The sequence below is a fragment of the Petaurus breviceps genome, unplaced genomic scaffold (genome assembly GCF_028583685.1).
Source record: "Petaurus breviceps papuanus isolate PSGF00001 unplaced genomic scaffold, PetGlider_PUasm1.0 80, whole genome shotgun sequence".
Classification (NCBI taxonomy): domain Eukaryota; kingdom Metazoa; phylum Chordata; class Mammalia; order Diprotodontia; family Petauridae; genus Petaurus; species Petaurus breviceps.
Genome location: NW_027186540.1, coordinates 12,041,395 through 12,055,331, shown reverse-complemented (window position 1 = coordinate 12,055,331; position 13,937 = coordinate 12,041,395). Strand labels below are relative to the sequence as shown.

The 13,937-nt window shown below is 35.1% G+C and overlaps 1 protein-coding gene across 17 annotated transcripts in view; it reads right to left on the bottom strand.

Moving 5' to 3' along the window:
* LOC138176019 (semaphorin-3A) overlaps nucleotides 1-13,937 on the bottom strand; it is a 665,616-nt gene that overhangs the window by 24,912 nt on the left and 626,767 nt on the right. For all 17 annotated transcript variants that reach the window (XM_069106728.1, XM_069106733.1, XM_069106729.1 and 14 more), the window contains one exon: nucleotides 9,000-9,157. In XM_069106728.1, the coding sequence (XP_068962829.1) occupies nucleotides 9,000-9,157 (158 nt within the window). The remainder of the gene's footprint in view (nucleotides 1-8,999; nucleotides 9,158-13,937) is intronic.

Below are 13,937 nucleotides of genomic sequence, written 5' to 3'. Positions count from 1 at the left end.
ACAAAAACAGACTGCCTTATGAAACAAAAATGTAGTCACACCAGTTTACATTAAAGTCACCCCTTCCTTATTGTTGCTAACTCCTGCTTTTCCAGATGGTACAGCTAATTCCTTTTACTGCCCACATTTTAGGAGTGAAGGAACAAACAACTGCGCATTCTATTGTTCTTTAATCTTCCCAAATGCAATTCACAATCAAGTGAGTGATATTTTTCCATTACATCACAGGTTTTAGCAAAGTAAAGCTCTAAAACAAAAACAAAAAAATCCACAGTTCATACTAAATTCTAAAATGAGAGCTATGAGAAAATTACCCACATAATGATCTCAAAAAATTTCATAAAAAAATCCAAAGAAAAACCTTATCAAGATAGTATTTATTTCTAAACTTAATGTCACTTGTTGGTTTATATCTTCTTAGTTGTTAGTCTTCACCTTCCTTATCACCCCGCCCTGCTTCCCTACCTTTTCTATTCTCTCTTGCTAGTGTGATCTTGTTCCTTTGCTATCCCCAGTTCTAAAGCTATTAATGTTATTAAAAGTCATTCCAAACACTGTTATTGAATCCATTCAGCTTTAGGATTTTGCCCTGGAGCTAAGCTGGGCTGATTGGATCTGAGGATCATGTATTTGTTGTTCAGTCCTGTCCTACTCTTCTGACCCTATTTGGGCTTTTCTTGGCAAGGATACTTGGAGTGGTTTGCCATTTCTTTCTCTGGCTTCTTTTATCAGTGAGGAAATGGAGGCAAACAAGGTTTAGCAACTTGCTCAGGGTGACACAGCTAGTAAGTGTGAAGTCACATTTGAACTCAGGTCCTCATGACTCTAGGGCCAGCACTCTCCACTGCACCACCCAGCTACCCCCATAAAATCATAGGATGATAGATTTAGACTAGGAAGAGAACTTATGGAGCATTTACTCTAAATCACTAAATTACAAATGAGGCACTGAGGCTCAGAAAATTTACATGAAATTCCCAAGGTTAAACATAGAAGAATTGGTGGGCAAGTGAGTAAAATGACAACTCCCTCACTCACTATATACATATGTGTACGTGTGTGTATGTGTAAATATATATGTAGCTAGTCACAGGCCATGTTTCACATCCTCTCTAGTCATCCAGCAGGAAAACAAACCCTGCTCAGCTATACAGCATGAGTATTTTGCCATCTTTACTATCATGGCTACTGCTTTTCTCCCAATCTCTTACTCTGGGAAATCATTACTACCATTGTTACTATAAAGGGTGTGACAATTCACTGCCTTGTGGTTCTACTCACAATCCTTGCAATTCCAGAACAAAATTCCCTTCCCTGGCTGCTTCTCCTCTCTGTCTCCCCCCACAGGTAAGACACTGAGTACAATAACTATTTTATTTGTACTCCCATGATCTAGTACAATGTCTGGCATGTTGTAGATGCTGAATAAATGCTTGTTCACTCATTCACATTAATCAACATGGTTTAGGTTCATTTTAATATGGGGTTCAGAAAATTATGATTAATGGGAATAGAGAAGATGAAAGAAAGGATGGATGGGAGGAGAAGCATGTATAACCCCAGTGATACAAAGAGTATAAACAATTTTATTTTATGTATATATTACTTCTTTTGCTCTAAGGAATTGTTCATCTTTGATTTTTCTGATTTCCATAACTATCTAGGCATGGAATAGTTATATTCATTTATTAAAGAATCACTTCCTGAGCCCTTGAGTAGATCTTGTGTGAGAGTTACAAAAATTTTCCAAGATTTTTGCAAAATATTTTTCATTTCTCAGCTAGAAGTCACAGAATAAACACCATCTGTAAATCATGTAAAATCTAGCATTTTTTTGTATATTGTGTCTTGTAAGACAAATAATCACACAAACTGAACATTTTCACATTTTTTCGGGTTGAAGAAACTGTCCTAAGTCGATGAAGCATAGCTTCTCTGACCTGACAAGAAAATGGACTGAATAATTTAGATCCCTATCCAAAGCATCAAAACACTTTGGTTCTCAAAGAGACATCTTTGATGTGGAGTGTTCTGGGTTTCCTCACTCCCTTACATTTTTGACTAGGGTGAGTATGCTACTAACCCAATAAAAGGAGGAAGGAGTGATCTCTGTGTAGGTATGTACATAAACCTAGTGGCTGAAGGGAAATTGTGTGGAGTGACAGATGACTTTGTGTAATGGCCTGAAAAAGGCTAGGACACTCTGGCCTATGTGTTTTCCACTTCCTAATTTAATGGTTATTTGCGCACTCTAAAACTTCTCTCTGTAATTGAAAAGAAGTCTCATGAAGAACATTTCAAGCTGCTAACATAGATTCTGTTACTGCATTCATAAATTCCAAAGACAAACATATTTATAGAATTCTATTTGTAGAATTAGTGAGGATATCAAACAAATGTCACACATTTCAAAATTAAGCCAACATGGGAACTTGTGAAACACGAACCACAAAGCATCTGAGGAGACTCTCAACTGTCATTTAGGCACTTTAAAAATGCAATTAATGGGGAGAAAATACAAGCTAAAACTTCTAAAAAAATCCCTTTTTAAAAACATAGTGCTAGACAAGTGATGTGGATTAAGTAGAATGTGTCTACAATGAAAAGGAAATGTGTTAATGATAATTCCTTACACTTTTACAATCCATAGTTCAACTACATCATAATATTCAATGTTCAATTTGTGATAGGTATGCTAAGGGCCATATTTTAAAAACTTCTTCCCTCAACTCCTTCCAAATTCTAATATTAACCCATTCTTCAATAACCACTAAATAATGAGATGGTGGGTGAACTTTCCAAGAATGGAAGGTCTATTCAACTTCAGTTCAAAGATAAATTGTGTTGTTCTTCAATCTTTTTTTTTTTGCCTCCTGTAGAGAAAAGAACATTTTTTTTTGTTGTTCAGTTGCTTTTTCAGTCATGCCTGACCCCATTTGGGGTTTTCTTGGCAAAGATAGTAGAATGCTTTTGCCATTTCCTTCTCCAGTTCGCTTTACAGAGAAGGGAACTGAGGCAAACAGATTAAGTGATTTCCTCAGGGTCACAAAGCTAGTTAAGTGTCTGAGGCCATATTTGAATTCATGAATATGAGTCTTCCTAAGTCCAGGTCTGGCACTCGATCCACTGGGCCACTCAGCTGCCCCAGAAAAAGTACTTAGGAAGCATGAAATTTTTATTTTAAATAACTATTATTTTTCTCCTCATAATCACTGTCATGTTGTACTTTATTAAATTATCTATATCTCTGATTTGTGATGCATTCATCTCTTCACTCAGGTTCAAATTTTTAAGATTAATCTGCCAATATCAGTAGTGGGTAAACAATAGTTTAGCTGAGAGAAGGAAAAGGGAGGAGGACTAAGGGAATTATGTATGCCTGACATAAGGCATTATTTGTCATCAGAAAATTATAGTTTATAAATTTTTAAATATTATCAAACATGGCAAAAACCCATCAATTTTCATTTTGATTTTTAAGTTGAAGATCAGGACATTTATGAATGGATTCCAGAACAGCATTAATATGAGAGCCCACAACTCTATTTTTTTTTTTTTATCAAGAACCAGCTCATTCATAAGGTAGTAATATAGAAACCTGTTCCACTTATTTTTATCCCAACTTTTTCTAAAACATTTTATCTGTGAGAGTTTTCTAAATAAATACTTGCTTTTATAAAGTTGTATTCTTAAATGGGGACTTTGGGTGAAACAGAACTACCTTTGGGGCTGTAATGAGGAGAGAGTTGGATTCCAATCCCACTTCTGACACATTAGCTGTATGACTACAGGCAAACCACCAATCCTTTGAGTTCCAGTGTCTTCATATGTAAAATGGGACTATTACTACCTTTCATATTTACTTTATCAGTTTACTGTGAGAAAAAACTATATTGTTATATACATTTTTGCTATATATTATAGAACACATATCATCATATGTGTACATATGTATATACATATATATAAAATATTATTCCTGCCATGCTTTTTATATCCTTCCTGTTAAAGAAATACTTGAATTTCTTGAAATTAAAGTGGTTTAAGAATACATTGAATGAAGGATAATAAAATCATTTATTGCATATTTATTAAGCACCTGTTACAAGATAGCACCTATTATGTGTTAAACACTGGTAAGGCAAGCACAAATTATGAAACAATTTGAACTTTCAAGTAACTTAGATTCAAATTAAAGACACTTGAGGCATTCTTTTTCAGCTGATCCATTATCTGAATGCATGTGGAGTTTAATTTTGATAGCTTATACTAGATTTATGTTACATGGCTTATGTGTTTTCTCAATTACCATTGAAAAAATGAATCCTTTAGGATTAGGCAGTGTCAGATATCACCAAAATTTATGGACTGTTATTTGGAGCCACAGGTGGGTACAGAAAACCTTCAGACGATGAGATGTCTTCCTTTCAGAGTATCAAAATATTTTGAATTATAAGTAACCTTAATCATCATTTAGGTCATTTCACTCTTTTTACAGATCAAGATGAGGTCCAGAGAACTAAAGTGATTTTCTTAGGTCACACAGCTAGTAAATAACAGCCAAGTTTTGAATTAGTTATATATGAATTCCTTCCCCAACTAAAATATAATTTCCATGCAGACAAATGTCCTTTTTGCCCTATATGCTTTTCCCATCACATCTAACACAGCATTAGGCCCACAGTAAGTAAATACTTAGGCAGCTCAGTAGCCTAGTGGATAGAGTGCTAAGCCTGTAGTGAGGAAGACTCATCTTGGTGAATTCAAATCTGGCTTCAGAAGCTCACTAGCCATGGACCCTGGGCAAATCACTTAACCCTGTTTGCCTCAGTTTCCTTATCTGCAAAATGAGCTGGAGAAGGAAATGGCAAAGCACTCTAGTATCTTTGCCAAAAAAGCCCCAAATAGAGCCACAAAGAGTGACTGGAAGTAAATAATTAGGTTGATCTTTGAGCTGTAAGTAGCATTTTGCAATTTGCAAATATCTCTTAATATTCAATAGTAGTTTACAGTTAGAAGTACAATTTCATGGTAGATAGAGCTTAGGCTTTGGAGTCAGGAAGATATGGGTTTATTTCCTACCTCTGACACACACTGGCTGTGTGACCCTGGATAAGCCACTGAATTTGTGCTCAATTAAACTCTCTAAGGTTCTAATATAGGGGAATGTGCTGACTTGTACTTGGGAAAGAAGTTTCTTCATCCTAGAGTTCCCTATACCAATGATATCACAAGATTAGTCCCTATCATCCGTGAATATTGAAATTTAACATGTTTTTTCTTACATGCAGCATCTTAACTCCCATCTTGCACTTGTATTTTGAGCTACTGGCATAAGAAATAAGATTTTAAATAGTGTTATTTTTTTATTAGATATTTCAGATCTTTTAGTAAGTTGCTTTTTGATGGAATTTCCAGTTGACCTTGTAGAAAAGATGTACTAGTTAATGGTAATGCTTTTGGTTTGTAGGGAAGGTATATTCTTTCACAGTTAAACACTACTAATTGTGAGCTCCTTGAGGGCAGGGGCTCTGTTTTTTTATGGTGTTATGGACTCTTTGGCAGTCTGGTAAAGGTATCATATGGACACATTATGATATTTTTAAATGCAAAAATTAAAATTCATATAATTACAAAGGGAACCAATTATCAATTTCTTTTTTTAAGTTTACAGATCCCAGATTAAGAAATCTTGACTTAAAGACTTCCAGAATATTGAGCTGATCTTCTAAGAAGAAGGTTTTTTAATCCTTAAATATGAATTTATGAGTTGAGAAGGCATGGATGGGTTATAAGCTACATACCAATGGAAGAAATATACACATTGATGAAATCATAGCTCTAGTTATTCAAGTAAGTAATCTAAATATCTATAGTCTCAGGGCATAGACTATGTCCATATGTGTAGGCAATATTGTAATCTCCTTCACCCATCCCCTGACTGTTCTGTGGCCCTTACTCATTAGGGTATAATCCTGGAGCCATATACATAGGAGAAAATTAGGTGGAAAATAGGTGGAAAAGAAAAGAGTCTGAGATGCAGATGGAGGATATGGCATCTGAGAATAGGAAATTCAAGGATTAGAAGCAATTCTTTGTTACCTGGGTTTTTCTTTCAGTTCAGTATGTGTAGGCACAACATTCTGGGCCAGGTCAGAGATCTCAGTGACAGAACAAAGAGCAAGGAAAGAGGCCTCATTGTCTTTAAGGCTTCATTATCACCTATAGCTTTAGTAAGTGTACCAGATTCCTAGTTCCCTTCATTGACATTGACCCATTAGGAGGACACAAATGTAATAGCATGAGAGATCTTGATAGCTCTTATTAGGAACCTTTGAGAGGAAGGTATAAATCTAACCATATTCCTAGTAGTCTGAGTTTGGTGCATGTCTAATAAGGAGACAGGCAGTACAGCCCACAAAAGGGGCAAAAACTAGGAGACAAAGGTTGCTAGCTCTTTGATAACCATAGAAAGTTAGTTGTTTTCTTGAGGGCCTTCTGTATTAGGTAAAACATGTAACTGGTAGAGTCAGATTGGAATTACAAATGCCTAAATCTTATTATGCATAAAGATCAGGCAAGTGGCTAACAGTGCCCCCAGTGGATAAATGATTACCATGTAGATAATAATATAATAATAGCAATTCTGATATCCACAGCAGCTTTTCTATCTAGCTGGGGTTTCCTTTTCCTTTCAGTCTCCCCTGAGTTCAAGTTAGATAGAAATGCCCTGCAGGGACACATACTTTGAGAATGGTTAAAGAAAAACATTCCTAGTATCCTAAAGTGATTTAAATAATTCTATCCTAACTTTAAGAAGAGAAAATAGGGTAAGGAGGTGATTAGGGTCCTTGGTCAGTCCCAGAACAAACTAGAAATATTCCTTAGATGGGAGAAGCCTACCTCTGCATAAAAAGAGAAAAGGACCTTTTATCAGAACCTGGAGTTTGTTTTGGGGACTTACACTTACGAAATCATAGCACAAAGTTTTGAGGTTTTTTTGTTTTGTTTTGTTCTTGCTTTCCTCCAGAGTCTGGAATGAGTAGTGAAAAAGGAAAAAAAGAAAAGTCTCAAGGAGAAGGGAGTAGAAGCAAAGGGAAGGGACAAAGAAAGAGTGAGTACTTGGGCTGAATTCTCAGTAGAACTGTGAATTGGAAAGTATAGGCTTACAAATAGGGGTGGTAGTATCAGTATATTGGGTGATACAATACAAAGAGATATCTAGTGTTGGAAAATGGAATAGGAGCAAAGAAAACAGAAAGCCCCCACAACTATTTCCTGACCTTTCATAGTATGGAATGCTCTGACATAAAGATCATATAGATGAAAGTAAAATAACAGCTACTCAGTGACGATAACTTGTCATATAAGAATACATTTATAAGTCTTATTTTTATTTGTGATATACTCTGGTCCCCCCAAAATCACAGAACTTTAGAATCAGGGCTCTAAGGGATCTCAGAGATCATCTGGCACCACTTGCTTCCTTCAGTGAGGAGGAAACTGATCAAGGCAGGTAGGAGCAGCCTCTGACTGAGGTCATGACTCTTCGTTCTATTGAACTGTCTCCCTAGGTAACTGGCTAATTGTATCTTAGCAATTAAATTACCAAGCCCGTAGACAAAATAATGATTTACTGTGTTCAGTTGGTGTCTGTACGTATATATGCATTTTATACACACATACACACAGTTGTTCTTCAGTCATTTTTCAATTATGTCTGCCTCTTCGCTACCCTGTTTGGCAAAGATACTGGAGGGGTATGCCATTTCCTTCTCCAGCTCATTTTGCAGATGAGGAAACTGAAGCAGACAGGATAAAGTGAATTGCTCAGAGTCATACAGCTAGTATGTGCCTGAGACCAGATCTGAACTCAGGAAGATATTTTAGTACCTCCAGGTGTGTCACTCTATCCACTGCTCCACTTAGCTGCTACTCACACACACACACACACACATGCATATATAAAAAAATTAATTCTTATATATTACATAATTTTACATAATATATGTTTTATATATGACATATTACATGACATAGTTTTGAAAGTACAAACTGAAACCTGGTTATTGTAGGAATCTGGATGTAGTAAGTCATGTAATATAGACAGAATTTTAAGGGTAAGGGGAGGTCCTAGTCTGTGCATAAGATAGAATTATGAACCATTTGGAAATTAAGGGATACTGCTGATCTAAGTATCCTCTGGGAAATAGGAATTCTTCCTTCCTTCTTTCCTTCCTTCCTTCCTTCCTATTTGCCCAAGGGAGTTGGTCTCTACCATTTCTATGAACCAGTAAGAGAGGGTTATTAGGCTTCTTCAGATGAGTCCTCTTTCTCATCAGAGCTTTGTGTTAGGAAAAGAGACCAGGGAAATTCTATGCTCAATAGTATTAGGGATATCACCATATACTTTGGCCCTAATATTCCACAACAGTATTCTTCCTATCTGTGGATATTTGTACAGCTTGATACCTGGATTCAGTAAAGTGGGCCCATGTCCCTCCTAATATCATGGACCATTTACCTTCCTTATTTTAATGGACGAACCCACATTGCTATGACCATATATATAAATAGTTGGCATTTCCACAATCAGTAAATACTGATGATTTCCCACACATTTCTAAGTGTCTCAAAACAAGCTAATTTCATTGTATTCTGAGGAAAATCCCAAGAAGACTTTTTGTTTTCCACTTTGTTATTCAGCAAAAGCCTTTGATCTTTTGAGTAGAGTACACTAATGCCTTTTGAGAGTATTTTGTAAAATACCAGTCATATAACACTTAAGATAATATATTGTTGTGATTGCTTCTTCTTGGCTGATGCTCAGGAAAAGATCCTTATGATGTATTACTTGTAATAAAATGGCTTAAAAAAACAATAAAAAACTTAAGGCAAATAATTAGTTCTTCTGATGTTTACAAGTGAACTTGAAAAAATATTAGTATACACATGTGTATATACATATACATATTCAAATATTAATGTATCTGTCTTACCTTTTTGCAGTAGGAAAATAGCGAGAACATGACGAACCATCCCACGCACAATATGGGTCTCGAGCAAGGCAACACTCTGCACAAGCTTTTCCATATATATCACACCGATGTAAAGGTAACTGAGCAACTCCAGCAACTGAGCCAACATAGAGTTGTTGCTGTGGAAAGAAGTGACTTTTAAAAAGGCTAAGTTTTGCAAATATAATTTAAAAGAGTCTTATTCTGAACATAAGCAAACCTTATATTTTGGGTGGAAAAAATGAATTCCACTAGTGGTAATTTATATAAGTGATTGAGTAATAGGATATAGGAGAGTAAATATTAGACTTGAGTTCAAATTCTGCCTCAGACACACTAACCAATTGTGTGACTCTGGATTAATCACTTGATCTCTCTAAGCTTCAGTTTCCTCATCTGTAAAGTATGGATAATAATGGTACCTACTTTACAGAGTTATCGTGATGACCAGTGGAGATAATATATGAAAAGCACTTTACAAACATAAAAGTACTAAATAAATGCTATTTTTATTAATAATGATATTGATATTTGGCAGAAACAGGTGTTTTATACTGATAAGAACCTAGATACATAAAGAGAGTAACATTTAAATGGTGCTGCTTTATAGGTCATCCCTTGTATGATGAAATTTAGAGTTACAAAGGGGCCTGAGAGAGTGTCTACAAGTCCAAATCCTTCACTTGGCCAGAAAAGTGAAGTGCCCTGCGAAGGTCACACAGGTGGCCAGAAAGGCTGCCTTTGAGGCTTTTTCTGTTCTAACACACTGTCTCTCCATCTCAGAAGACTTATTTTTATTTTTCACTTTAGTTATACCAAATGAATACATACATAGAAACCAGTCATATTATGGGCTAGTCAAGAAGAATTTCTCTATCATTTGCTCTCAGTACCTGAGAATTTTCCTACTTTATCTGCTGACTTATTACGTGGCCACAAGGGATGGATTTTGGATGTCTGTTCCCCAGAAGAGCATCAGTGTCAGAGATACTAAACATTAGAAGTAGTTAAGAATGGTGAAGAATGTCAACAAAATTAGTTACTTTTTGTTTGTTTTAACTTTGTTTGAATAACAAGGAAGGCATAAGTCTACTGCTTAAGGGAGAAAGGTGCAATGTTAACAGATAACAACAGAAAGAATTACTAAAATCCTGTTTTGCTTTTGTATTCTTTATCAAGCCAGATGATCTTCTGACTGGGAAGGGATGACATATGGTTAAGGGAGAATCAAAGCTTAAGGTAAGTAAGCAAAGAGGAGGAAAACATCTGGATCTTTTAAATTAATTCATGTCTCCAGGTAGGATAAATTATACTCATACCTTACAGATGAAATTCCTGAACCACATTTTGCTATTTTTTTTCCTAAAGAAATAGTGGAATAGGAGATAGGATTTATTGGAAAATAGGAAATGGTCAAATGCTATCTTAGTCTTTAGAAAAGGATTGTGTAAACCACAGATGAGTTATCTCCATGGCAATCCTTGGCAAAAGTCCCATTATAAACATTTAAATGAATGGTTTCTCAGCATGAAAAAGGGTCAGTGCTAGTCCCTAAGAATAAGCACGGTTTCTAATGGAATAAGAAGTAGGACAGAGGAATGTGACAGAAAGAGAAAGACCACTGAAGATTTTAGAGTTATATCATAGGTATGAAACTCTTCCTGTAGAAGAGAAATCTGGACCAACTCTGGAAGAAGTAGCTTCCAAAAGTATATATGTATTCTCAGGTGTCATTAGGCAAGATGTCATTCAATAAGGGATGGCATCAGAGACAATAGAGAATAGTGGTGGTTCATAACTCCCTAAATAGAGGTACCAAGGCAGCTATGTCACCATATGATATATACACCAAAGGGGTCTAACAACATCTGGAATATAACAGACATCCTCCTGAAAACTCTCTGATCTATCACCTACTTGTAATGGGTCTATGCAGATAAATTCAAACAACAAAGGAAACCTTAAAAAACTGTGGACAAAGAATTGCACACCTTGAGGACATAGTTAGCATTATTCTAACTAATACTCACTGAACTTACAGGATTGTTGAAAAAAATTGTAGATCTGAGAAGTGAATTATAATAGCTAGCTAAGAACATAGTCTTCAAAAATTGATTTCATTTCTAGACCATGATTTAAAAATAGAAATGATGAGTTCAAAGACAAATAAAACATATTTGCTTGGAATCTTACAAATCTAATTAAAAGTACTTTAAAATGAAAAGGGATATGTTAAAGATGATGAGACTTAGTCTAATAATATTTTATTTTTCCCCAGTTACATGTCAAAAATTTTTAGCTTCATTTTTATGAGATTTTGAGTTTGAAATTTTTCTCCCTTCTTCCCTTCCCTCTCCTCTTCTGAAAATGGCAGGCAGTTTGATATTGTTTGTACATGTTCTATCATGCTAAAATATTTCCATATTAGTTACAGCAGTGAAAGGAGAAACAGATCGAAAAGAAAAAAAAAAAACATGAGAAAAATAAAGTAAGTTAAAAAATGTGTTTTGATCTTCATTCAGAGTTTATCAGTTCTTTATCTGGATATAGGTAGCATTTTCATTTGTGAGACATTTGTACTTGTAAGACAGTCTAGCTGAGAAAGGTAAAGTGACTTGTTCAGGGTAACACAGCTAGTAGGTATCTGAATACTGAATGGGCATGATTTGGACTTAGGTCCCTCTGACTCCAGGTCCATCACTTTCTACCTACTGTAATACACTGCCACCTAGATGACAGAGCAAGATTTAAACCCAGGTTCTGGAATCCAAATACAGTGCTTATATATTCATTGGAGGAAATTCAGAAGCCACTGTGGGAAGAATGAGAGACTTGAATGAAGAAGACTTATCTTATGGACCTAATAATTTTGGAAAATTCTTGGTCAAGCTGGTCAATTCAGTTTTTGAAAAAACTTAATTTAGATAACAGACTAACCAAAAAAACCCACCTCTCCTCTGATAGTATTTAAGAACTCACATGCCATTTCAAGAGAAGACTTTTATATTTTTGATGAGTTCTAGAGATTTCAAAGAAAAAATAATATTTGAAAGGTCCATGAAAGGATGGGAAGACTGAAAGGATAACTTGATGATTGCCAGAAAGTGAGGAAATACAAAGTCAGAAAAATGGCAGAGGCAATTCAAATACTTTGAAGTATACCAAATCCTTTTAACCATAAGGTATTTCATGGAGATAATCTTGATGGGCATTGATTTTCTTTCTTCTTTGAGTGGTGAAAGCTTTTCCGACTACTTGATGAAATCAGAATATTTTTTCAATGTAAAATATTTTTATAATAGGCAGGATCTTGTAAAGAAGTCACATGTGAAGGTAACAAATTAAATGCTGAATATAAGGCAAGCTATTCTATTAAAAATCATTATGTGAGGAAATATTCCAGTCTGGCTTCCATCCTGGAAATCCCCATATTTCCTTGCCAACAACTGACAAATGTTGGGTCATAAGAACAGGTGAAAACATGCTTATGAGGGGTAAGATGACAGTATCAGGTCAATGATATTTCCACTATGAGTTTCACTTACACATTTTATCTCTCAATGCCTTAGAGATTATTTATCAATCTATTTTGATATACCCTTGTGGAAAGAGGATGACCATTTTAGCAAAATACTGTCTTAATATCTTGTTCAAGGAATAAAGCATGATTAACAATTAAAAGAAAATAAAAAGTGTAAGTTAAAAGACAGACCTAGAAGAATGATCCTCAAATTGCATCAATACATAAGATATCAGTTTAGCTAGTGATTATCTTCCCAGTTTCACTCATATCCACTTTATTTCCTTATTTCATTGAATGATGTACTTGGCAGCTATCACATTGCTCAAACTTGGAGTTTGCTGCTGCTGCTACTGCTCTCATTTCATTGAATGGTTTTAGAATTGGAAGGAGTCTTACAGATCATCTAGTTAAACACTCTCATTTATGATGAGAAAGACTGAAATTAGTTTTTATTTTTCCCAAATTATATGTTTAGAATCAAATTAGTATTACATTGGGTTAACTAAAGTATCCTCAAAGCATGGTTAATCTAGGTAATAGTGGGCTACTTTTGAAATAGCAGTTCTTTGAAGAGTGTGGAAGGATCCACTACCTAATAAAACAAACTTTTTGAAGACATATTTCCAAATCAAAACAATGCTTTCAATTATTGAGGAAAAAAGAAAAAAAAGATTGTTTAGCAGCAAAATATTGTTCTTAATTTATATTATTGAACTGTACGCATTTGCTGTGAAATAACTGGCAACACTATGGAAACAAAAACATAATTCATGAAAAGTAAAAATAAAACTTGTTTGTGAAAATAACATCATTTAGCCATCATCTGCTTTGCTTAAGTGTGCTGCCAAAGCACTCATTAAATCTGAAAGGAGAAACTAAGACTCACATATCATAATAAATACTATTAATAAGCATGGGGCTTTATATACAATTGGGAAAGAGTAACTTTTGCTCAGAGCTTTAAAATGTAAACATATTTAAATAATAAAATCGTTTTCTAGAGCTCCAAGTAAACTAAAGCTTTCTCATGTAGATAAAATGATCTTTGAAGAAAAGATCCATATCAAGAAGGTGGCTTATTAAGCGTCTCAGAAAATAATGCCCTTCTACAAATAGACATTCCATAATTCTATAATTTCAGAAGGAACATAAGTGATATGATATTTCCTTTAAATTTCCACTTAAGTCCTACTCCAATGTGTCATGGCTTAAAGTTGCCTCTGTGTTTGCAAAGGCTACGTCAGTGGTTAGCAATCTCCTACAGGTCCTACTAACTTTGAGTAGACTGGCAATGCCTCAAATTCTGTCCAGAGTAACATCACTAAAATTAGCCTATACCCCAGAATGTTGGTCACGGGATGAATGAATGTGTTTTTTTCCTGCCAAAGAACTGCTTG